Source organism: Lissotriton vulgaris, chromosome 4_1, assembly GCF_964263255.1.
Source record: "Lissotriton vulgaris chromosome 4_1, aLisVul1.2, whole genome shotgun sequence".
Lineage (NCBI taxonomy): Eukaryota > Metazoa > Chordata > Amphibia > Caudata > Salamandridae > Lissotriton > Lissotriton vulgaris.
The window spans coordinates 2,044,963,915-2,044,987,569 of record NC_141691.1 but is presented as its reverse complement, the minus strand read 5'-3'; the positions used below and the strand labels follow the sequence as shown (position 1 = coordinate 2,044,987,569).

Sequence of the window (23,655 nt, the reverse complement as noted above, 5' to 3'; positions counted from 1 at the left end):
GAGGGCTGCTGCCGCATGATTGGCTACAGTTTGGACCAACATAATGACAGGAATAGACCATTTTTTTTCTCTCTTTATGTATTCCTATGTGGAATTATGTCTAGGCATTTACTGCCTCTTTTATAATGTGTATTTCATTTGTTATGTTTTTACATATATATATTATGAGTATGTTATTGCTATTTTATTTACCGTGGGACTTCCACTCCGACGACGAGGAATATTCAAGCATGTGAATTTATGAAAGACACCAATACTGGAGAACCACCTGTTTACAGGTAAGTAAAAATTGTTCTTCTTCAGCATTAAATCCGTCATAGATTCCATGCTTGAATTATTGTCTGACGTCAGACTGAGAACCTTCAATAGTCAATGTTAACTTTGCATTTCAATAGTGCAACTGACACTGAAAGCAAATGGTCAGCCATTCATAAATAAGCAACAGCCCATCCAACTCCTTTTATGGCCCAATGTCCAGCCACTGAGGTGCAGGGTCAAAGGGTTCCAACCCTCCTCAGAGGCTCAAACTGACAGATTTTCTGCTGCACCGCCTTCAGGACAAGCGAGAATTTCCATAGCTCTGCTCTTTTTTTTTCTTAAACTTTCTAAAATAATCTTGTTAGGGATTCAGGTGCTGCCTCCTTTCTTCAAGTGACTGGGAGGTTGATGCCTACATTTGCCTCATATATTCTCCCTTCATCATGGCTGAATACACTACCTTTTTTCAAGTCTTACGGGGCAAGGAAATCTTGATTGACAAGACCCACACTAAAAGCATATACTTCCTTCACAAGGCAATGAGTGCATGCATCAAAAGACTGAACTGCAGCACTTTTAGTGACAAGACTCCGAATAACAGAGAAGACCCCATCCTCTGAGCCCTGAATGCTGAATCTTCTTGCACATGTACAATCAGAAGTATTGATTCTACATTAAGAAATGTTTAATAGCCATGGAAGCCGATTTCTCTGCAGACGATTACTGCGTAAAAGTCCTTTGAGTCTACCATGAAGGATTAGACTTCCCTGCTCTCCTGGCTCAAGAAACCAAAGAAAAATCCTATTTGAAGGTGGTTCCTACCCATGCAAAGCTTTGCTGGTGAAATTGCCCTAAAATGACTGCTACAGCGATGAAATCATCTTCAATGATCTCTCTGTCCGTGGACACACCTTCCACAACCTTGGAAAATGACTATGCTGGCAAACGTCCTCAGCTAAACTTCACCCAGCGAGAACGTCATCACTGTAGACGAGAGATTCAGTCAACAAATATCCAGCAATCTGATGTTAATTCTGATCATAACCCTAACTTTGAGCCATCATTTACACCACTTCTTACTGTACCCCCTAATCGTATAGAACTCCAACTCGATCCCATAATCTAATCCGTACCATAACCCGTTCCCTTTGCACCAACCCTTAAACTATATCTTAAATGTTTGCTTACTGTAACCCAACACCTAATCCTATCCCTACCTCTATCCCTTGTCTTAACCCTTACTCTCACACATAACCTTAAACACAAACCCTAATCCTAAACTAGTACATCTTTCCTTGCTCCTCCCCTTTCACCTCCCTTTACACTAAACAATTCCTAAACCCATCTCCCGCTACACTATTCTTTTTACCTACTACACCTCTTATTCAAGCAATTATCTAATTTGGCCATACTTTCCAGGCTTTATTTTGAATTTTCATAAAAGAATTTGATCTTTTTTTGTTTTTCCCAAACTATTTTGTCACACATTTTCATATTTTTAAGGCATACTCTTAAGATGTCCCTGTGATATTTTTATGTGAGACATAGTCTGCGATTTGACGGTTCTCTCTTTTAGCATCTATGGCCTTTTATATCAAATTCCTAGCATTTTGCGAGGGATTAGTTAAATATATAAAAGAAATATAGTCTGACAGTTCTACTGGTGTTAGTATTCGCTCTACACAACATTCATCCAACCGTCCCCTGGGTTAATGTTCTCCATACATAAACCAATGTCGGGAATGGTTGCATGCACACGAGCACACGAGTATTGTACAGAACCTGGAGCATTAAGGTTTGTGCTTGATCATGATCCATTCTTCAGGAATTAAAGCAACAGATTTTTAAAAGAAATGCTTTCTTTTGGAGGGAAAGTATTTAAGTGTACTAAAAACATCATACACAACAATTTTTCACTTCTGTTTCTTTAGTTAATATTTGAAATGGTCTGTGCATGTTGAAGACAAGTAAGACAAGAGCTAATAAACAGTCCTGGTTTAAAACCACCACCTGGGACATAAGAATGTAAACAATTATCACATTGGAGGAATTGTTTTTGTCGATGAAAAGATTGAGGAATATGGTATATGCAACAAAATATTTGAAGGAATAAAACAATACAACAGGTAAGCAGGTTTTGGAAATATGTGACAGGGCGGTGTGTCTGAAAATTAAAATATATAATAATTTTTTATTCTTCAGTGGTAGTATGCAGAGTTTGTTACAACTTCAAGCTGAAGTGGATCAAATTAAAAATGAATGTGATAAATGTAGGTGATCCTGAGAAAGCATGAATTAAACTTGAGACTTGGAAGACATGAATTGAAGGGACCACATAGGCCCAGCTGTGCTTTCCTGTGGTTCCTTTTTATGTTTTCTTAAAAGTATTTTTTCAGCATGGGTATGTATGGAAAGAAATGCTAGAAGCTACTTCCACAGAGCCAGTGTTATGTAATTGTAGGTGAATTGTAGTTAGCATTTGAAGACTTAACTCGCTCAGGGTGAAATGTAATCACTGTAAGCAGTCTGCTAATGTTTTGCAGTTCGAGAACCTTCAACATGCACTGATGTGATGATCTATGTTGGCAGTGAGTAAATCCTTTTAACCATCCAACATCATTGTCTGTTTCCTGAAAGTAATAAACTTTATCTATTTCCTCAGATGAAGTCTATAATGGAAAAGATCGGGATTTGCTTCTACAAGAAAAGGTTTCTGCCCTCAAGGGGAGAGCTGTCCCTTCCACAACACATTTGAAGAGAAAAGCACCCAGAGATTTTGAAAACTCTACTTCCTTGATAATTAAAAGCCAATGCAGTAATTTCATTGTAATTTCCTCTGATTCTGAAGATGAGAAACCTGTTCTGCCTTCACCAAAGGTGAAGCATGGCTTGTCAACGAAGAGGCTAAAACGTTGTCGCATTCTTGGCAAAAGTGGTTTATCTACCAGCAGTGTGCCTCATACTGGAAAAAAACATTGCAGCTCTTCGTGCAGTGGAAGCATAATGGACGCTCCTGAATCAAGCTACCCTCCCATTGTGATTGACAGCAGTGAAGAAGAACAGCCTGTGAAAATGGAATTCAAGGTTGAACATGACGATAATGGGGATACATCAGGAGGTGGATTTGGATGGCAGGGGCATACAGACTTGCATAACAGGGAAGATGTACTCCTGTCACAGAGGTCATCCAATATTCTATCGGAAGAGAGACAGACCAGAGAAACTGAACATCAGACATTCTTCAATAAGAAGGTGACCAGCTCCAGTGGGTGTGGACTGTCTTCAAGTGAAGAGCATATTAAAGAAAATGTTAATTTAAACCCAAGAGTGCAGGATTATTCTGCACCTCACTCCCCAATTATTCCAGTTTTGTCAAATATAAATTCTGATAAAGACTCTGCACAACGCGAACCCTCCTCTAATCCGCCATTGCGTGTGGAAGATCTTATGAACCGTAAACTTCCAGAAAATTTGCTTCTTCCATGTATGTTTGACGATGATTCTGAGTTCAGTCAGCCTGAAATGGATTTGGAGAGAGTATACTCTTCAGATGAGGAAAATTCTGCTGGTCACAGGGACCTGGTTTCTAAAGGTCAAATGAGTTTGGATCATGCTGAAGACCTTTCTCTTCAAAGGCCTCTTGGTGAGCTTCCAAAATGTGATCACATTAGCAATTCTGGTACTATCAGCGATACTCCTCCTTCAGGCTCAGTGCACCAATTAGTCTTCAGAGAGTGGGCAGTACAGAGAGACTGGGCTTTTTCAGAAAAGGACCTTCAGTTTGAATTACAAGAATGCCATGCTGTTCTTCATGAGATGGAGCAGGTTCTTGTCGATGTTGAAGGTGTTGAAGATGGGCACATAAAGCAGTGGCGGTAGGTTGATTTATTTTATTATTTTCACATGCATATAACCATTCTTTTTCTATCTTTGAAATACAAATTCTAGCAGCCTATCATATGTGTTTCCCAAATCTAACACACAGTTTGATTTAGTTTCTTTAGCTCATTAGTTTACTTAACCCCTTCCCTGCGGGGCATATTTCCCCGCTGCGCTGGGAAGAGGTGGGTGTGCGCAGTCCCCCGGTGCTCATGACGAGCTCAGCTCGTCATGAGCCACTCTGGTCTGGTGCCCATGACGAGCTGAGCTCGTCATGACCACACTCGTTTCTTTAGAACGCTCGTACAGCAGGGGAATTTGCCCAGCGTGCAAGCGTTCTAACGGTCATGACGAGCTCAGCTCGTCATGAGCACACAAGCACCGTGGCTCATGACGAGGTGAGCTCGTTATGAGCATGGTAGGTGTTAAAATGTGTTAAATAAGCTTTGTTTATTGTGGCGTGGAGAGACACTACCTCTTTCCACTTACATTTGGCCAAAACCGAGATGTTCCTTTTTGAAAAAATCTGTCTCTTGATATGACTCATTCTGGCTGACCGTGTGGGCCCTTTTGTTATCCTATTGATTCTTCTTTAATCTGGGGTTGATTTTGATTTTGTTATTTTCTTTTCTCTGAGTTTTGAGTAAAGGGCAAAGACAAAGTTCAGATGATGACTATTTCTTTCCTTGACAATTGTTACTGTTTGTCTTTCTCTCTTACTACTGCCATAAGTTCAGCTGCTGCCCTCCTGATCCCCTGAGTCAGAAAAAGCATCACATTACTACCCAGCTCAACTCTATACTTTACCTGTTGGTGCAGAAGGGCTGCCCATTTAAAGCACTTGACCTTTGCTACTGCTTAGTTCGTCATGTCACCCTCTCACTATCTAAAAAGGTGTTTTATCCTGCATGTGTCTAACTGAACTCTTCATTTCTCTGGAGTTCATTGACTCCAATTTCCAGATTTTGCTTCAGTAGATTTGCCAGGTGGGCCTTTTTGGTAATCCCGCTCAGTGCTCGGAACTATTTGCTTTGTTTGAGGATACTGAGGAAGACGGCCGCATTTTGAAAATGCCAGGATACCTGGTTTCCAGATAACCACGCATGTGATGCATTTAAAATTAAATACTATTGCTTAATACCTTGTTCTATACCAACATTGTATCTCCAATAATATATCCTAGAATCTTAATTGATCTTCATAATAATTGAATTTACTTGTTCACTTCTTTACTTTTGGCAATTTTTTTTGTCTTGTGGTCTGTTTTTTTTTTTTTTTAAATCCCCGATCATTTTTGACCATCAGTCAACTGAAGGTCGCTCTGAAGCAGGTACCCAGAAACAGGGATCTTGCCGTCTCCTTTCGAAGGGAGCACAGGAAGGCTCTAGAAAACTGTAAACTTATTTTATGCAAACGTTTGTGGAATAATTTATTTCAAGGTAGTGAGACCAGATATAGCTCTCTGTTTTGGAGGGTGATAAACAAGCCTTGTTTTACTGATGTAACTGGCCCGGTTATATGCTATCACATCTCTGAGCAACAGTGGAGGTAACATTTTGAGAGGGTATTTAAATGTGGCCTCAGTGGAGTTGAGGAGGACTTGGGTGGACTAGCGAGAAATAGATGCAATGTCGTTTTTATGCTGGATGAAGTATCCCAGAGTATTTGGGGTTTGTCTTGCAATAAGGCCCCATGTCCTGAGTGGACAGCCCGGATCTGTTTTTGGACAACATTGAGATCTGGGGTCCAGCTCTGATGTTGGTCTTTAATGCTGCAGTGAGGGAGGAGACTCCACCTTCATGTTCCGCTGCTGTAATTTTTCCAGTTTTCAAAAAGGGGGACATGGACAATCACCAGTTCTAAGCCCAATATCACTGATTGAATCTGTGGTGAAGGTCTTGGGTAGGGTACTTTTAAGCAGGCGATGTCGTGGGCGGATGAAAACGATATTCTTTCCAAGGTTCAATATGGCTTCAGGCCGGGCAGATCGATTTTGGATCAATGTCTGAATCTATATCTAACTTCAAATAAGTATATCTGTTGGGGGGCGTGGCTACGCAGGCGATCGCAATGGCCGCCTGATTGTAGAGCTCCGCCGGACGGGCTGGAAAAAGGCGACATTCCCATGTGATCCGACAATGCCTGGGGTCGGAAAATGCCTGCTTCTGTCCCCGGAGGCCGTGGTGTGCTGATGGCTGCTGCCTGAGACCGGGGGACGGCGTGGACGCTGAGGATCGCGGAGGGGCGGTGGGGCCTGTCTGGTCCCGCCGGACGTGAGCCCTATCGCGCCGGAGCGCCTGGTGAGTCTCCCTCTGGTTCCCACGTCCCCCCCCCTTGGCATTCGGGCCGCTGTTGTGCCCTCCCCGGTCCGTTACTGGTCCCGGGTGGGCTCCTTTGGTGGGGGTTTTTGGCCCCCGGTGCTGATCCGGTCCTTCGGGCCTGGTCCGGCCTCGGGAGCCGGGGCCTCGATTTTTTGGGCCTGCCTGGGCTGGGTGGTGACGGGCGGGGACGGCGGGCGGCTGGCCCTGGGTGCGGTCGGGGGGTGGCGAAAGGTGCACGGGGGGGGGTCTCTCGGGGGTCTCTCAGGCGGCCCCGCGTATCTCCGTCTAGTGGGGGCTCCGCATTCTTGCCCCCACCGCTGTGTTTTACCATCAACACACGCCTGTCCCCAGCGCTGCCCACACCTTTGCTCCTACTATTGATCCCTCATCCTCACGAACGGCTGGAGGCGGGATGGGCCCACCGGCTACAACGCGACGGAAGGACCCCACGCAGAAAAAGCTCAGCTTCGATAAACCCCCCCATCTGCTCGGCCGACAATCAGCCTACCAGATCTGCTGCTTCGGCTAGCCCTGCGCCATCGACGGACATGGCGGGTATGGTGGCTGAGATGCTTGGCGAGATGCGAGCGGGGTTCAAACCATTGACTCCCGCTTTGACGCCCTTGATCAGAAGATGGCCGAGATGGGCGCGAAAATCCAGTCCCACGATAGGCGTCTAGATGTGGCTGAATCCCGAGTCTCTGACCTGGAGGATGGCGCTGCTTCCACGCTGAAAAGACTGGAGCGGGTGGAGAAGATCCTTAAGGAGGTGGCCATTAAGAACGAGGATTTGGAAGCGCGTAGTAGGCGCAATAACATTCGCATTATTGGTGTGGCGGAGACGACGGCCACTGGCCGCTTTGACACTTTGTGGAACAGCTCCTGATTGACTTGTTCGGCAGAGACACTTTCACAACTGGCTTCGTGGTGGAACGGGCACATAGATCCTTGGGTCCTCGGCCCGCCCCAGGGCTGCCACCTCGCCCCATCATTGCCAGACTCATGAACTTTAGGGACAGGGATGCTGCCCTGAAAGCCGCTCTTGAGGCGGGCGAAGTGAAATGGCAGGGTGGGGTGCTTTCTATCTTTCCAGATTTCACGATGATGGTGCAGGATGCCCGTCGCAAATACACTGGCGTCAAGGCCTCGCTGCGTAAACTGGGACTGCGCTATGGCATGCTGTACCCTGCTAGACTGAGGGTAGACGTCGATGGCAGGTTCCGCATATTTGACTCTCCCACCGAGGCACAAGAGTTCTGCCTAGCCTATAAAAATAGAGGGTCGCCACGGTCCTCGGATAAAGCGCAGCAATCCCCACCGGACATGAACTCGCAGGCTAGCGCCGACCTTTTTGCTGAGAGCGGACAGGGCTGACTCCTGTCTCCCCTTCTCTAGGCCACTCACTAATGCGCTGCACTGTTAACTACTTGAATCTCCTGGCAGGGCTCTTACACGCTGATACGATTTGAATGTCGACCTGAATGTTGCGTCTGCCCGGCGGAGCGTTGCCTCCCCCCATGGCGCGAGCCGCTTGGTGCTCTTTTCTGAGAATGTTTCTTTTTTGCAAGACTTGCATTGGACTCCTGCTTCTTTATACTGCTGTTGGTATTGTTTTTTGGGCTGGGTGGTGCCTCCGGGGGGTTCACGTGAGGCTGGGTGGGATTGTTTCATGCATTAGTTGGAATGTTCCTGTGCATGCTTTGTTTTTCGCTCTGAGAGATGCCTATTTTGTGGGGGGGCAGCGGCGGATACACACAAGATTGTTCACTGATGTCCTGTACGGTTTTGCATGGCTAGAGTAGTTCAGCAGCCCGGTCCTTCCAGACTGGTTCTGATGTCGTGGAATGTTCGGGGACTCAACGACACTAGAAAAAGGAAGCAAGTCCTGAACTATGCAGCTCGACATGGGGTGGATGTGTTGTTCCTCCAGGAGACACCTGGGGCAGGCTGATTCTGCTATGGTTGCCAAGGGCTGGGGCGCGCACAGGTTCTTCGCTAACTACAGTAGGTATGCGCGAGGGGTAGCCATTTTGGCGCACCGGCGGGTCCCCTTTGTACACTCTGATAGCGTTCTTGATAAGGAGGGTAGATATATAGTGGTCACTGGGACGCTTCTCGGCTTTAAGATTACTTTTGTTGGAGTGTATGGGCCCAACACCGACTCCCCTGCCATGCTCCAGGGTCTCCATGACGTTTTGCTACGCATCGACACTGACATGTTGGTGGTGGGTGGGGATTTTAATTTGTTGATGGACCCTGCACGGGATAGCACCTCTACATCACCGGATTGCAAACCTCACTCTCGTGCTGTGCTCTCAACCATGTGTGCACACTATCCCCTTATTGATGTCGAAGCCCGGCTTCACCCCCACTCGCCCGCTTACACACATCATTCTGGATATCATAATACTAGCACTAGGATTGACTATTGGCTTCTCTCCCCGGGTGTGGTTGGTTGGGTGGATACACACTCTATACTCCCACGTACCTTTTCAGACCACTCTCCTATACTTTTGACTCTCCTGGTTCCCAGACTGGGAGGGTACGAGAGGCAATGGCGCTTCCCTGGCAAGGCATTGGCTGACCCCGTTTTTAAGGAAGACATTCGCAAGGCGATAGAAGACTATTTTGAGCTTAACATGGGCACTGTTGACACATGGGCCGCATTGTGGGAGGGTTTCAAGGCCACCATCCGGGGGGTGTGCATCACGAAATATGTTGGGTCCTTACGCGAGATCCGAGCCACAATGACTCGTATTGAGAAAGACATTGCCGTGTTGGATAGTTCCAGACTCCCTGACCCTGATGGCGCTTTAGAGATCAAACGTCTGGGCCTGCTGCAAGACTTCAGGGACGTCGCAGACAGAGAATTGAACTTCTTGCATACACAACACACTGCTAGACAACACTTGGCCAAGGTCCTCGCAATCCGCTTATCGCTCCTAGTGGAGCAGATTATTTCCCCTGCCCAATCCGGATTCGTTCCCCATCGCTCCACCTCCTTTAATCTTAGAACTCTTTTTTCTGTCCTACACAGAATGTATGTATGTATGTTTGTATAGGCATTTATATAGCGCACTACTTACCCGGAGGGTCCCAAGGCGCTTCGACCGCTGCGAAACCCTTCCTGGCTTCCCTGAGAGATGGTCCCTTAATGGGTATCTCCAGGGTGAGACCAGGCATCCCCGGCGGTCTGGTGGGGCCGTTAGTGAAGATGAGGCAAGCTAATGCCCAGAGTTGCCGAGTGTGATCGCTGATCAGAGTGGGCACCGAGGCGAGAGAATTATCGAGTCCGCTGACCCTGGTCCAGAAACCTGCCGCGCCGGGAATCGAACCCTGGTCCCGGGCCGTCCTCTGCTCTCGGGTCTGCCGCCTCTAACCAGTGAGCCACACTACTTCAGACCCTGACACCCCGGCGGCGGCGGTGTTTTTGGACGCCAAGAAGGCCTTTGACTCCCTGGAGTGGCCTTTCTTTCTGTCTGTTATGCGACGGATGGGCATGCCCGCGATGTTCATCGCCACTGTAGAACTGCTCTATGCCGCCCCTAGGGCGCGACTGCGCCTTAATGGCACCATCTCCGATAGCTTCCCACTCTTGAGGGGCACCCGACAGGGCTGCCCTCTTTCCCCGCTGTTGTATATCCTAGCCATGGACCCATTGGTTTGTCACTTTCAAGAACGGCATTTGCATCGTGGCCTCCAGTTTCGTACTGGCCCGCTCCTCATCTCTCTATATGCGGACGATACCATACTCTATGTCCGGTCCCCTGAGACGAACCTGGAACCCCTTCTCCTCGAGATAACCCGGTTCGGGGAGTACTCGGGCCTCCGTATCAACTGGCGCAAGTCTGATATTTTTCCTCTTACGCCCGCCACAGTACGTTGGGACTGTCCATTCCCACTCGACTGGAACGCGGACTCTGTGAAATATCTCGGTATCCACGTACACCTGGATGCAGTCTCCATGGTCCGCCTGAACTACGGCCGGGCCTTGGACTTTCTGGAAGATAACCTCGCCCACTGGCTTCGCCTTCCTCTTTCCATGGCAGGACGCATAGCTATCATAAAGATGGTAGTGCTTCCCCGTTTCCTGTACCTGTTCCACAATATGCCGATTCCACTAACCAAGGTTTTCTTCACCCAGCTACGCTCGTTGTTGCTGCGACTGGTTTGGGGGGACAAGAATCCGCGTGTCTCCTGACGAACCCTGACTCTGCCCTATGAACGGGGCGGTTTTGGAGTACCAGACTTTTACCTTTACTATCTTGTTGCTCAGTGCGCTTATGCACACCCCTGGTTTCACCCTGACGCCCGGATACCTCATCTGAGGCCGTAGGCGGACCTAGCGTGGCCTGTTGCCCTCAAGATGCTACTGCCTAGGGGCCTGCCCCGCGACCCTCAGGATATCCAGACTGCCTCCACTACTTCCTGGGCTTGGTTGTGTAGGAGAGTAGGGTCTGCATTCCTATGATCACCCAGATTTTTTGCTTTTGTTTCACTGGTTTACGACTTTTTCGGGCTGTGGGCCTGCCAATCAGACCCACAGCCTGGCTGTTCTCTTTCTAAATTACCACCTGTACCCTAGGTGCATTTACCAATTGGTACTGGGCCACCTTATCAGACCCTGTAACTCAGGGCATAGGTGTACCCAGGGCTGCCAGGGGCTGCAGCATGTATTATGCCACCCCTGGCTGGCCTCCTAAATTTGACACAACTGGCTGCATGACAGCTGGGGCAAAGTCGTGTAATCACCCTTTGCTGTAGGTGTAGTATACCTATACCTAACCCTAAAATGGACACACAGATTCCTATCAGTCACTCCTATGGCAGGCCTTGACAATCCTGAAGGCAGAGTGCTTGGAATCGTGTGAGATGGTGCTCTGGCATGAGCTGAGCCTGTCTGCAGCTTGCGGAACCAAGTCCTAATAGCTGTTCCATGATATTGCATACCATATACTCTTAAGTGCATTATAATCCTCGCGGTTAAATGCTAACTTTGGTATTGCTTTATCAAAACATGTCGAGTAAGGTGTCATACGAATTGGAATACTAACCCCTCGCCAATTCTGGCGACGGGGTTAGCATTCCACCCTTCTAGAGGGACACGACATGTATGTAACCGTGAACCCCGGTTAAAGTTAACTGAAGCCTCAGCTCCACAAAATGGATGCTGCCACCACAGACACGAGTCTGACCTCCTGCTGCTGGGAGTCCTTCCAGCGAGGGAGGCTTGGACATAGGGTTTCCTGTCAGGGGCGGTGCTAGCACCGTCCCAGACATGGTTTTGTGTATCCTGGGTAGGCAGGGCTTTGCAGGAAGGTGACTGCTGAGTGGCACCCGGTGCTCACTACGCATAGGCCAGTCAGAACCAGTTCCAGGGGCACACCAGCCCCTGGCCTGGGGAATGTCCGGCAGGGGAGAGGGGTGTAACCACCCCCCTCCTGGTCCCACCCATAGGCAGGACCTAGTCACCGGGTCAGCCCCCTTTTTTAGTATAAAGATGGGAGCGGGCCCCCTGTTAAAATTAGATCATCTTTGGAATCAAGACACGACTTTCTTCGAAAGGACTTCACGATTTCTTCTTCAAGATTCTCCCTTGTGGCTAAGGAGTAGTCACCCTGCATCAAGCGGGCACCATCCTAAAGAACACTGCGGTCTGCTGCAAGTCCTTCATCACGAATCCGACGACCCAGCTCGACGAGACCCGGCTTCCCTGGCACCTCTGACCTCTACTCACCTCTACAGCAAAGCTGAGAACCGTGAGTGCGACGAGACCTCGAGGGACCGACGATCGCCAAGACTGCACGACATCTTTACTGCAAGCCCACCCTGTCCTCCACTGGTGAGTGCTTTGGGGTCCGAGAAGCCCCGACCCTGCACAGCTCCAGCATCCAAGATCAGCCTCCCTGCATCTCCACGATCTGCGTGGGGCCCTTCTGCTGTTTGCTGTGCACCGCGTTGTTTGGCTACTAGCCGGCTGGCTTGTGGCCTTCTGAACGACGCCCGACGACATCACTGCTGCTGGTCTGGTTGCTCCAGACTGGCCCTTGCTTCCTTCTTGAAGAGAGGCACCCCGGACCCTCCTGGTCCACTCCAGACGCCATTTTAGGTCCACCGCGTGGGCTTGAATTTACCAAGGCTTTGTTGCCCAATCCTGGGTCCAGCGACGCCAACAGCTTCTATCTTCGTGGGACAGCTCGATCCTCCTTCCTGGTCGCCGACAACACCTCCTGGTCCGTGAGATCTCCGAGCCCAGCGTCACCCACACGCCTTGTCGAGGTGGCTACCATCCGGTGCCCTCCTGGTGCCCACTGACTACTGGCTAGTAGTCTCGAACTTGGTCCCCTCTGCTTTCAGGTGTCATCTTCCATCGATCCAGGCTTGGATCCACCGAACTTTCTTCACTGGTCGCCTGCCAGCAACTTCTTTCTTCCAGGCTCCTGGTCCGTCAACGAGGATTCCCGACGTCTTTTGAGTCCTATGCAGCTGCAGCCCCTGGGCTAGGTAACTTCGGCATTTCGGTGCCCCAGCATAGCCTCACTATCCAAGGGTCAGAATCTACTTTCGTTTTCTCCCTACCAGGTCGGGTTCGCCCGAGAACACTAACTTTGCAAATTCTAGCTACCATAGACTTTGTCCCGCATCTCGCGTGAGAGTGCACACACTGCACCCGAGTCCCCTGGGTCTCCTAGAAGTAATCTAACGATTCTATAGTCAAGTCCTAGCGATTCCAAAGGCTATTAGTACTGTACTTACCTGCTAGTAATTTCGCATTCCACTTTTCAAGTATATGGTTTTCCGTGCCCCTCGGGCATTTGTATATACTGTGCTAACTTAAGTATTTTCGTAAGAGTTTTGGTTTGTGCTTAGTACCCTGTCCTCATAAAGAGTACAGGGCTGTTGTGATTCTTAATAAATAACTGTTTATTTTCATAACACTTGTGTGGTGTCCTTTCACTTGGTGTTCAAGGGGTATATGTGGTATAACAGCTGGCTTAACACGCCCTCTCGAGTCTTTAGCCTTAGACTGCTCGTATCCACGCTACTAGGATAGCTGGTCTATAAGGTTGACTTACAACCAATCATCAATAAGGGTTGCTGGACTGATACATAGTGTTCACTAGAATAGTGAGCACTGCATATCAGGCCACCTTCTCACATTGGTGAGCAGCGGTTGGGATTTGAGCTTGCTGTTGTTTTACCACACGTATCCTAAGAATATCTTGTTGAAAGATCACATAAGTACTGTTAGTACATATAATCAAGCTTAGAATACTCTGAGTTCTACTGAACCAGCTGTTGCAGCTCCTCAAGGCTTAGCACACCTTGGCTGCAACTCTTAGCAAGGGATCAGTAGGTAAACACATAGTGTAGGTAGGTGCATCACTTACACCACACTAGAAACAGTATGTCGGACAAAGGAGGAAACTCTGAGTCTCCCCTTGTGTCAGTTGACCCTCCACAGGTCATCCCTTCAAGATATACTGTGCTTAGCTTCCATGAGTTACGACAAGTATGTACCTCTAGGAAGATTAAGCAGGGGTCTAACCCCACCACCTCCTTTCTGATTGGTCTCCTAGAGACTTATGATGCCAGAAAGGCTGAGAGACTTCTTAGCCCTTCTAATCCAGAAGGAGGCATGCCTCCCCTTGAGGGAACCAGAGACAATCCTGACCTCATCCACCTCTCAACTGAGACTGAAGATGTAGAGGATGATGAGAATGAGGATCCCTCTGGGGATGAGGCAGACAAGGGACAGGTAGAAGTCAGTAGACTAACCAGGTCCAACTTAAGCAAACATGATAGTGGTACTGGGGGACCCTCAGGGCTACTGTCAGGTCAGCTTAACATTGGGAATGGACGAGCCAGATCTCTGTCAAGAGGCTCTGGCAGATCCCTTCAAACCAATGGCTCTCACAACTCTTCTCAAAGAGGGATGACATCCCCTCAGAGAAGAGTATATGAAGCTAAAGAAAGGGCAGCTAATCTGAGGATTGAAAGGGAAGAACTTTCCCTAGCCAAAGAAAGGCTTGCCTTTGCTAGAGAGCAACAGTTAAGTGGGGTAGTCCCCACTGGTGGCAGCATTGTACCTAGCAATAGGGAAAGGAGTTTTGACACAAAACACCTTGGTAAGATAGTGCCCCCCTTTAAACAAGGGGATGACATCCACAAATGGATTACTGCTTTGGAGAGGGCCTGCACTGTGCAAGGTGTTCCCCAGAGTCAGTGGGCAGCTATCTTGTGGCTCTCCTTTGAAGGAAAAGGTAGAGACAAACTCCTCACCACAAGGGTAGAGGAGGCTAACAATTACCAAGTCTTGAAAAATACACTGGTTGAAGGGTTTGGCCTAACCACTGAGCAGTACAGGGTGCTGTTCAGGGATACCCAGAAAACTCCGTCTCAAGATTGGTCTGACTTTGTAGATTGTGCCACTAAGGCTTTTGAGGGCTGGTTGCTGGGCAGTAAGGTTACTGATTATAAAGGATTGTATAATTTGATGATGAGAGAACAAATTTTAAACAATTGTCAGAACCAGTTGTTGCATCAGCATCTTGTTGACTCAGATCTGACCTCTCCCCAAGAATTGGGAAAGAAGGCAGACAGATGGGTTAGAACAAGAGTTAAACAGAACCAGGGCCAGAATCAAGGTGGTCAGAAGAAAGCAGACCAGAAGGGTAAAGATACAAAGGGGGAACAAAATGACCAGAAGTCTTCGACAGGTCCCCAACAACCCAAAGAGGGTGGGGGTCAGGCTCCCCAGAAAAAGAAAAACCAAGAAGGCCAATCTAAAAGGTGGTGCCAATACTGTAAAAGTAAAACTCACTGGTTTAGTGAGTGCACCAAGAAAGGAGGAGGGCTGACTCCTGCCACTGCAGCCCCTAAGGCACCTGTGCCCCCTAGTACAGCCAGCAGTGGTAGTGCACCTCCCAAGGGTTTAGTAGGGTTAACCCTGGGTTCTGAGGGGTGTGACAACTTAGTTGGTACACTCACTCAGGCTGTCCTTGTCAGTACAGGGGATATGGATATGTCCCCTGATGTAAGTCCCAATACTTTGGGCAAATACAGACAGACGCCTTTCATAAATGGAAAGATGGCTCAGGCCTATAGGGACACTTGTGCCAGCGTCACCATGGTGACACCTAACTTTGTGGACCCTGGACAGATCATGCCAGGTACAGAATTCCTGGTGACCAATGCAAGCAATGTCACTACCAATCACAGTATGGCAATTGTAGCTTTCTCCTGGGGAGGGGTAACTGGCCAAAAGAAGGTTGTAGTTAGTTCAGACCTCCCAGTGGATTGTTTGTTGGGCAATGATTTGGAGTCATCACAATGGTCAGAAGTGGAGCAGAGGACTCACATGGAAATGTTAAGCTTGCCAGCACATGTGTTTGCTGTGACCAGGTCACAGGCCAGGAAATGCCCCACTGAACAGGTGCTGGATCCTGGAACAATGGACCAGACACCTCCCAAGAAGAAGAGCAGTAGGGTTAAGGCTGTGCCTTCCCCCTTGCCCCAGGTTGAGGATCAAGTCTCAGAGGAGGCTGACCTACAGGAATTGAGGGAAACTGAGCCCAGAGAGTTTGAACTTGATCAAGTTGAATTCTTGGGTTCAGGGGGACCCTCAAGGGAAGACCTGGGGAAGGACCAGTTAAGCTGCCCTTCTCTTGAACCCCTCAGACAGCAGGCTGCTGCTGAGGCTGCTGGGAACGCCACAGGTACCCACAAGGTATACTGGGAAGATGGACTCCTGTACACTGAGTCAAGAGACCCCAAGCCTGGCATGACCAGGAGGCTGGTTGTACCCTTGTCTCAGAGAGGTTTCCTACTTACCTTGGCCCATGAGATTCCCTTAGCAGGTCACTTAGGCCAGACAAAGACTTGGGACAGGCTTGTCTCACACTTTCACTGGCCTCACATGAATGAGGATACCAAGGAGTTTTGTCGCTCCTGTGTCACTTGCCAAGCCAGTGGTAAGTCAGGTGGCACAACAAATGCCCCCCTTATACCAATGCCTGTGGTGGGGGTGCCCTTTGAAAGAGTGGGGATTGACATTGTTGGTCCAATGGAACCCCAGACAGCATCAGGGCACAAGTTTATACTGGTGGTAGTGGATCATGCCACCAGGTATCCTGAAGCTATTCCACTTAGGACCACCACAGCCCCTGTGGTGGCAAGGGCCCTAGTTGGAGTGTTCTCCAGAGTGGGCTTCCCTAAGGAGGTTGTCTCTGACAGAGGTGCAAACTTCATGTCAAGCTACTTAACTGCTATGTGGAAGGAATGTGGTGTCAATTACAAATTCACTACACCCTACCACCCACAATGCAATGGGCTTGTTGAAAGGTTCAACAGGACCCTAAAAGGGATGATTCATGGACTACCTGAAAAGCTCAGGCGTAGATGGGATGTCCTGATTCCCTGCCTTCTGTTTGCTTACAGAGAGGTCCCACAAAAGGGGGTTGACTACAGCCCTTTTGAACTTTTGTATGGGCATCCTGTGAGAGGCCCCCTGTGTTTGGTGAAGGAAGGATGGGAGAGACCTCTCAAAAAGCCTGCAACCATCATAGTGGACTATGTACTTGGTCTCCGCTCCAGGATGGCTGAGTATATGGAGAAGGCATCTGAAAACCTTAAGGCCAGTCAAGAACTTCAAAAAGCTTGGCATGACCAAAAGGCTGTCCTGACTGTTTACCAGCCTGGACAGAAGGTGTGGGTGTTGGAGCCAGTGGCCCCAGCAGCACTCAAAGACAAATGGTCTGGGCCCCACACAATTCTTGAGCAAAAGGGAGAGGTCACCTACCTGGTGGACCTTGGAACTCCCAGGAGCCCCCACAGGGTGCTCCATGTCAACAGGCTCAAAGCATATGTCGACAGGAAGGACATGAGCTTGCTCATGGCCATAGATGAGGGACAGAAGGAAGAGAGTGACCCTCTCCCAGACCTGCTCACTCAGAATCCTGATGATGGGTCAGTAGATGGTGTTGTCTTTTGTGGCAGCCTCTCTGAGCATCAACAGAAAGACTGTAAACAGGTTCTTCAGTCTTTCAGACATATGTTTTCTCTGACACCCAGTCAGACCAATTGGTGTACCCATGAGGTTGACACTGGTGACAGTCTGCCAGTTAAGAGTAAAATCTACAGGCAGCCTGATCATGTTAGAGACTGCATAAAAACTGAAGTGCAGAAAATGTTGGAGTTGGGAGTCATTGAACCCTCAGATAGCCCTTGGGCTAGTCCAGTAGTGCTAGTGCCAAAGCCTCACACCCAAGATGGTAAGAGAGAGATGAGGTTTTGCGTAGACTACAGGGGTCTCAATGCAGTCACTAAGACTGATGCCCATCCAATACCAAGGGCAGATGAGCGTATAGATAGATTGGCTTCTGCCAACTACTTAAGCACATTTGACTTAACAGCTGGGTATTGGCAAATCAGGTTAGCTGAGGATGCCAAGCCCAAGACAGCATTTTCAACCCCTGGTGGGCATTATCAATTTGTGGTAATGCCCTTTGGTCTGAAAAATGCACCTGCCACCTTCCAAAGGTTGGTGAATCAAGTCCTTACTGGGCTGGATGACTTCTGTGCAGCATATCTAGATGATATTGCTGTCTTTAGCTCCACCTGGGAGGATCACCTGGTCCACCTGAGGAAAGTGTTAGAGGCTCTGCAAGCAGCAGGCCTCACTATCAAGGCCACCAAGTGCCAGATAGGGCAGTCACAGGTTGTATACCTGGGCCACCTTGTAGGTGGGGGCCAGGTTCAGCCACTGGAGAGCAAAATACAGTCAATCAGGGACTGGGCTCCTCCAACCACCCAGACTCAGGTTCGAGCTTTCTTGGGCCTGACTGGATACTACAGAAAGTTTGTCAGGAACTATGGTTCAATTGTGACACCATTAAATGAACTGACAAGTAAGAAAATGCCAAAAAAGGTTCAGTGGACAGCAGGCTGTCAAAAAGCATTCGATGACCTAAAGCAGGCCATGTGCACAGCACCTATCCTTAAGAGTCCAGACTACTCCAAACCATTCATTGTCCAAACAGATGCTTCTGAGTTGGGTGTGGGAGCTGTTCTTTCTCAACTGAATTTTGATGGTCAAGACCAGCCCATTGCTTTTATAAGCAGAAGGCTGACCCCTAGAGAGAAGAATTGGTCAGCTAATGAGAGGGAGGCCTTTGCTGTGGTTTGGGCCCTGAAGAAGTTGAGGCCATACTTGTTTGGCACTCACTTCAAGATTCAGACCGACCATAAGCCCCTCTTGTGGCTAAATCAGATGAAGGGTGAAAACCCCAAACTACTTAGGTGGTCCATTTCCCTACAGGGGATGGACTTTACAGTGGAACATAGACCTGGTACTGATCATGGCAATGCCGATGGGCTCTCCAGATATTTCCACTTAGAACAAGAAGACTCACCTGGTCAAGGTTAGCTTATTGTCCCAAACTTTGGGGGGGGGTCATGTAGGAGAGTAGGGTCTGCAATCCTATGATCACCCAGATTTTTTGCTTTTCTTTCACTGGTTTACGACTTTCTCGGGCTGTGGGCCTGCCAATCAGACCCACAGCCTGGCTGTTCTCTTTCTAAATTACCACCTGTACCCTAGGTGCATTTACCAATTGGTACTGGGCCACCTTATCAGACCCTGTAACTCAGGGCATAGGTGTACCCAGGGCTGCCAGGGGCTGCAGCATGTATTATGCCACCCCTGGCTGGCCTCCTAAATTTGACACAACTGGCTGCATGACAGCTGGGGCAAAGTCGTGTAATCACCCTTTGCTGTAGGTGTAGTATACCTATACCTAACCCTAAAATGGACACACAGATTCCTATCAGTCACTCCTATGGCAGGCCTTGACAATCCTGAAGGCAGAGTGCTTGGAATCGTGTGAGATGGTGCTCTGGCATGAGCTGAGCCTGTCTGCAGCTTGCGGAACCAAGTCCTAATAGCTGTTCCATGATATCGCATACCATATACTCTTAAGTGCATTATAATCCTCGCGGTTAAATGCTAACTTTGGTATTGATTTATCAAAACATGTCGAGTAAGGTGTCATACGAATTGGAATACTAACCCCTCGCCAATTCTGGCGACGGGGTTAGCATTCCACCCTTCTAGAGGGACACGACATGTATGTAACCGTGAACCCCGGTTAAAGTTAACTGAAGCCTCAGCTCCACAAAATGGATGCTGCCACCACAGACACGAGTCTGACCTCCTGCTGCTGGGAGTCCTTCCAGCGAGGGAGGCTTGGACAAAGGGTTTCCTGTCAGGGGCGGTGCTAGCACCGTCCCAGACATGGTTTTGTGTATCCTGGGTAGGCAGGGCTTTACAGGAAGGTGACTGCTGAGTGGCACCCCGGTGCTCACTACGCATAGGCCAGTCAGAACCAGTTCCAGGGGCACACCAGCCCCTGGCCTGGGGAATGTCCGGCAGGGGAGAGGGGTGTAACCACCCCCCTCCTGGTCCCACCCATAGGCAGGACCTAGTCACCGGGTCAGCCCCCTTTTTTAGTATAAAGATGGGAGCGGGCCCCCTGTTAAAATTAGATCATCTTTGGAATCAAGACACGACTTTCTTCGAAAGGACTTCACGATTTCTTCTTCAAGATTCTCCCTTGTGGCTAAGGAGTAGTCACCCTGCATCAAGCGGGCACCATCCTAAAGAACACTGCGGTCTGCTGCAAGTCCTTCATCACGAATCCGATGACCCAGCTCGACGAGACCCGGCTTCCCTGGCACCTCTGACCTCTACTCACCTCTACAGCAAAGCTGAGAACCGTGAGTGCGACGAGACCTCAAGGGACCGACGATCGCCAAGACTGCACGACATCTTTACTGCAAGCCCACCGTGTCCTCCACTGGTGAGTGCTTTGGGGTCCGAGAAGCCCCGACCCTGCACAGCTCCAGCATCCAAGATCAGCCTCCCTGCATCTCCACGATCTGCGTGGGGCCCTTCTGCTGTTTGCTGTGCACCGCGTTGTTTGGCTACTAGCCGGCTGGCTTGTGGCCTTCTGAACGACGCCCGACGACATCACTGCTGCTGGTCTGGTTGCTCCAGACTGGCCCTTGCTTCCTTCTTGAAGAGAGGCACCCCGGACCCTCCTGGTCCACTCCAGACGCCATTTTAGGTCCACCGCGTGGGCTTGAATTTGCCAAGGCTTTGTTGCCCAATCCTGGGTCCAGCGACGCCGACAGCTTCTATCTTCGTGGGACAGCTCGATCCTCCTTCCTGGTCGCCGACAACGCCTCCTGGTCCGTGAGATCTCCGAGCCCAGCGTCACCCACACGCCTTGTCGAGGTGGCTACCATCCGGTGCCCTCCTGGTGCCCACTGACTACTGGCTAGTAGTCTCGAACTTGGTCCCCTCTGCTTTCAGGTGTCATCTTCCATCGATCCAGGCTTGGATCCACCGAACTTTCTTCACTGGTCGCCTGCCAGCAACTTCTTTCTTCCAGGCTCCTGGTCCGTCAACGAGGATTCCCGACGTCTTTTGAGTCCTATGCAGCTGCAGCCCCTGGGCTAGGTAACTTCGGCATTTCGGTGCCCCAGCATAGCCTCACTATCCAAGGGTCAGAATCTACTTTCGTTTTCTCCCTACCAGGTCGGGTTCGCCCGAGAACACTAACTTTGCAAATTCTAGCTACCATAGACTTTGTCCCGCATCTCGCGTGAGAGTGCACACACTGCACCCGAGTCCCCTGGGTCTCCTAGAAGTAATCTAACGATTCTATAGTCAAGTCCTAGCGATTCCAAAGGCTATTAGTACTGTACTTACCTGCTAGTAATTTCGCATTCCACTTTTCAAGTATATGGTTTTCCGTGCCCCTCGGGCATTTGTATATACTGTGCTAACTTAAGTATTTTCGTAAGAGTTTTGGTTTGTGCTTAGTACCCTGTCCTCATAAAGAGTACAGGGCTGTTGTGATTCTTAATAAATAACTGTTTATTTTCATAACACTTGTGTGGTGTCCTTTCACTTGGTGTTCAAGGGGTATATGTGGTATAACAGCTGGCTTAACACGCCCTCTCGAGTCTTTAGCCTTAGACTGCTCGTATCCACGCTACTAGGATAGCTGGTCTATAAGGTTGACTTACAACCAATCATCAATAAGGGTTGCTGGACTGATACATAGTGTTCACTAGAATAGTGAGCACTGCATATCAGGCCACCTTCTCACAGGTTGCAGCTGCGTCGACTGCTCCGGAGGGACGTGTTTTATTCACCGGCTCTCCCACTTCCGAACCCCCACTGGCTCCCTATCACTTCTGAAACGGTGGTCTGTCGTACTCTTTCCAAATACCAGCTTAATACCATAGGGGATTTGTTCCCGGAAGGACACGTCTTTTCGGTTTCGGAAGACCACCGTTTTACCGATCGGACGTTCATGGACTCATTCGTTCTTACCCGGTTGAGGTCCATGCTCAGAGCACAGTTTCCCTCTTTCCCGCTTCCTCCCGAAGAATTGGAGGCCCTGACCTTCTTGATACAGTCCCCCAATGGTGCGCATGTTGTGTCTAAGCTGTACAAATTATGTATGGCGGCACTTCCTGCCTCAGACGCGCGAGTACGTGCAGCATGGGAGGCGGATCTGGGCGGAGCCATCACTGATGACCAATGGTCCGCTTGCTGCCGGGCCACCAAAGATGTCTCCATCAACAGCAGGCACAAACTAATACACTTTAAGTTCTTGCGGCGGCTGTACTTCACACCGGCCTTGGCTCACAGACTTGACCCGTCAAGGCCACATCACTGTCCCAAATGCAAAGCCCCACACGCTGACTTTGCCCACCTAGCATGGACGTGTCCCAAACTGCAGGACTACTGGTTGCAGGTGCACCACATACTGGGTAACATTTTAGAGTGCGCCCTGAGTCCCATACCTGAGATTGCACTGATGGGGTATGTTGTTGAATTTCCCCGCACCACGAGGAAACTCGCTGCCATTGGTTTTCTGCTCGCAAAAAGGGAAATTGCTATGCTCTGGGGTTCTAAGCGCATTCCCAACTCAAAAGCATGGCTCCGCAGTCTGGCCCAGTGCAACATAAACAATGTGGAATACTCCGCGCAGCTCCCAACCTCCTCGCGCCCTGTCGACATCTGGGGCCCATACAGACAGTACATTAGCAAGCTAACGCAGGCTGCGCAATCACAGGCGGCGAGCTCTCTGGTACCAGAAAGGGTGGGATAGCTGTTCTTCCCCCGACAAGGCTGCATTGTCTACTGTGATGAGATTGGCTAGTTGTTTCTTCCCGCGCTGCGGCCGAGATGTGGAATGGTGCTGCAGTCACCCCTTTGGTGGCTGCCTTGCAGAGGGCTGTATGATACCCTGTTTCTTCGCTCGCTGGTCCCCGTCTGCCATGCCTGTTCTGCTAACACTCACTTCTAGGCTACACCGGCATCCCGTGGTCACCCATGCTACCGCTATTACCACCTTGACATGATCAATGTGTTGTTGTTCGCTCTCTCTCCCTTGTTGGCATTTCTCTGTTTGATGGTTTTTTGCATTTTGTTTATCTCTTTGCATCGTCTTTGTACATGTGTTATTACTGACAGAACTAGATAACGGAAAATGGAGTTTCTAGAATGTGTCGCACTGCTCATCATATTGTTGGTCACACCTGACTACGACTCATTTTGTATTCCTGTTAATGATGTCGCTGATTTTCTCCACACGCTATGTGACTGTATGCTTATGTGTACCAACCTGATGCGAATAAAGAGATTTAAAAAAAAAAAAAAATAAGTATATCTGTTAGAGACATCTAGCCTGAGATTCCATAACTTTGAATTAATCCGGAAATTATTTCTTTGAACAAAACTTGTGCGCGCTGGTAGGTGGCGTCCGTCTGCTCCATGTGGCGTCAGCGGTGCTGGAAATGACATACACAACACCTATGTAAGCGCCACCTCAGTTCTTTCTGTCAAGCACTGATCCGTGAAGAGAGCCCCAGGCCATTCTCCCCCAAGCAATATCAGACGGGAGAGAAGCAGGAAAGTTCTCCATTCGATGTGGCTTAGACACAACTGACTCGCTGGGCAGAGCAATTCCCATGAAGGTGACTGTTGATGCCATGCTTGGCTGAGGACATCTGGCTTTTATGGGGCTGTCCTTGCCTTGCTCATGGACAAGCCCTTGATGGCACCTCTCTCTTCGAGCAGAAGGCAGACATGGGTCAGAAGAGCTTTAAGGACTCCTGA

General features: G+C 49.1%; 1 protein-coding gene across 1 annotated transcript in view; it reads left to right on the top strand.

The window, feature by feature from the left end:
- The window catches only part of NUGGC (nuclear GTPase, germinal center associated), a 1,233,257-nt gene that overhangs the window by 210,502 nt on the left and 999,100 nt on the right, over window positions 1-23,655 (top strand). The window contains exon 7 of the mRNA XM_086966431.1: window positions 2,921-4,133. Within this exon, the coding sequence (XP_086822557.1) occupies window positions 2,921-4,133 (1,213 nt within the window). The remainder of the gene's footprint in view (window positions 1-2,920; window positions 4,134-23,655) is intronic.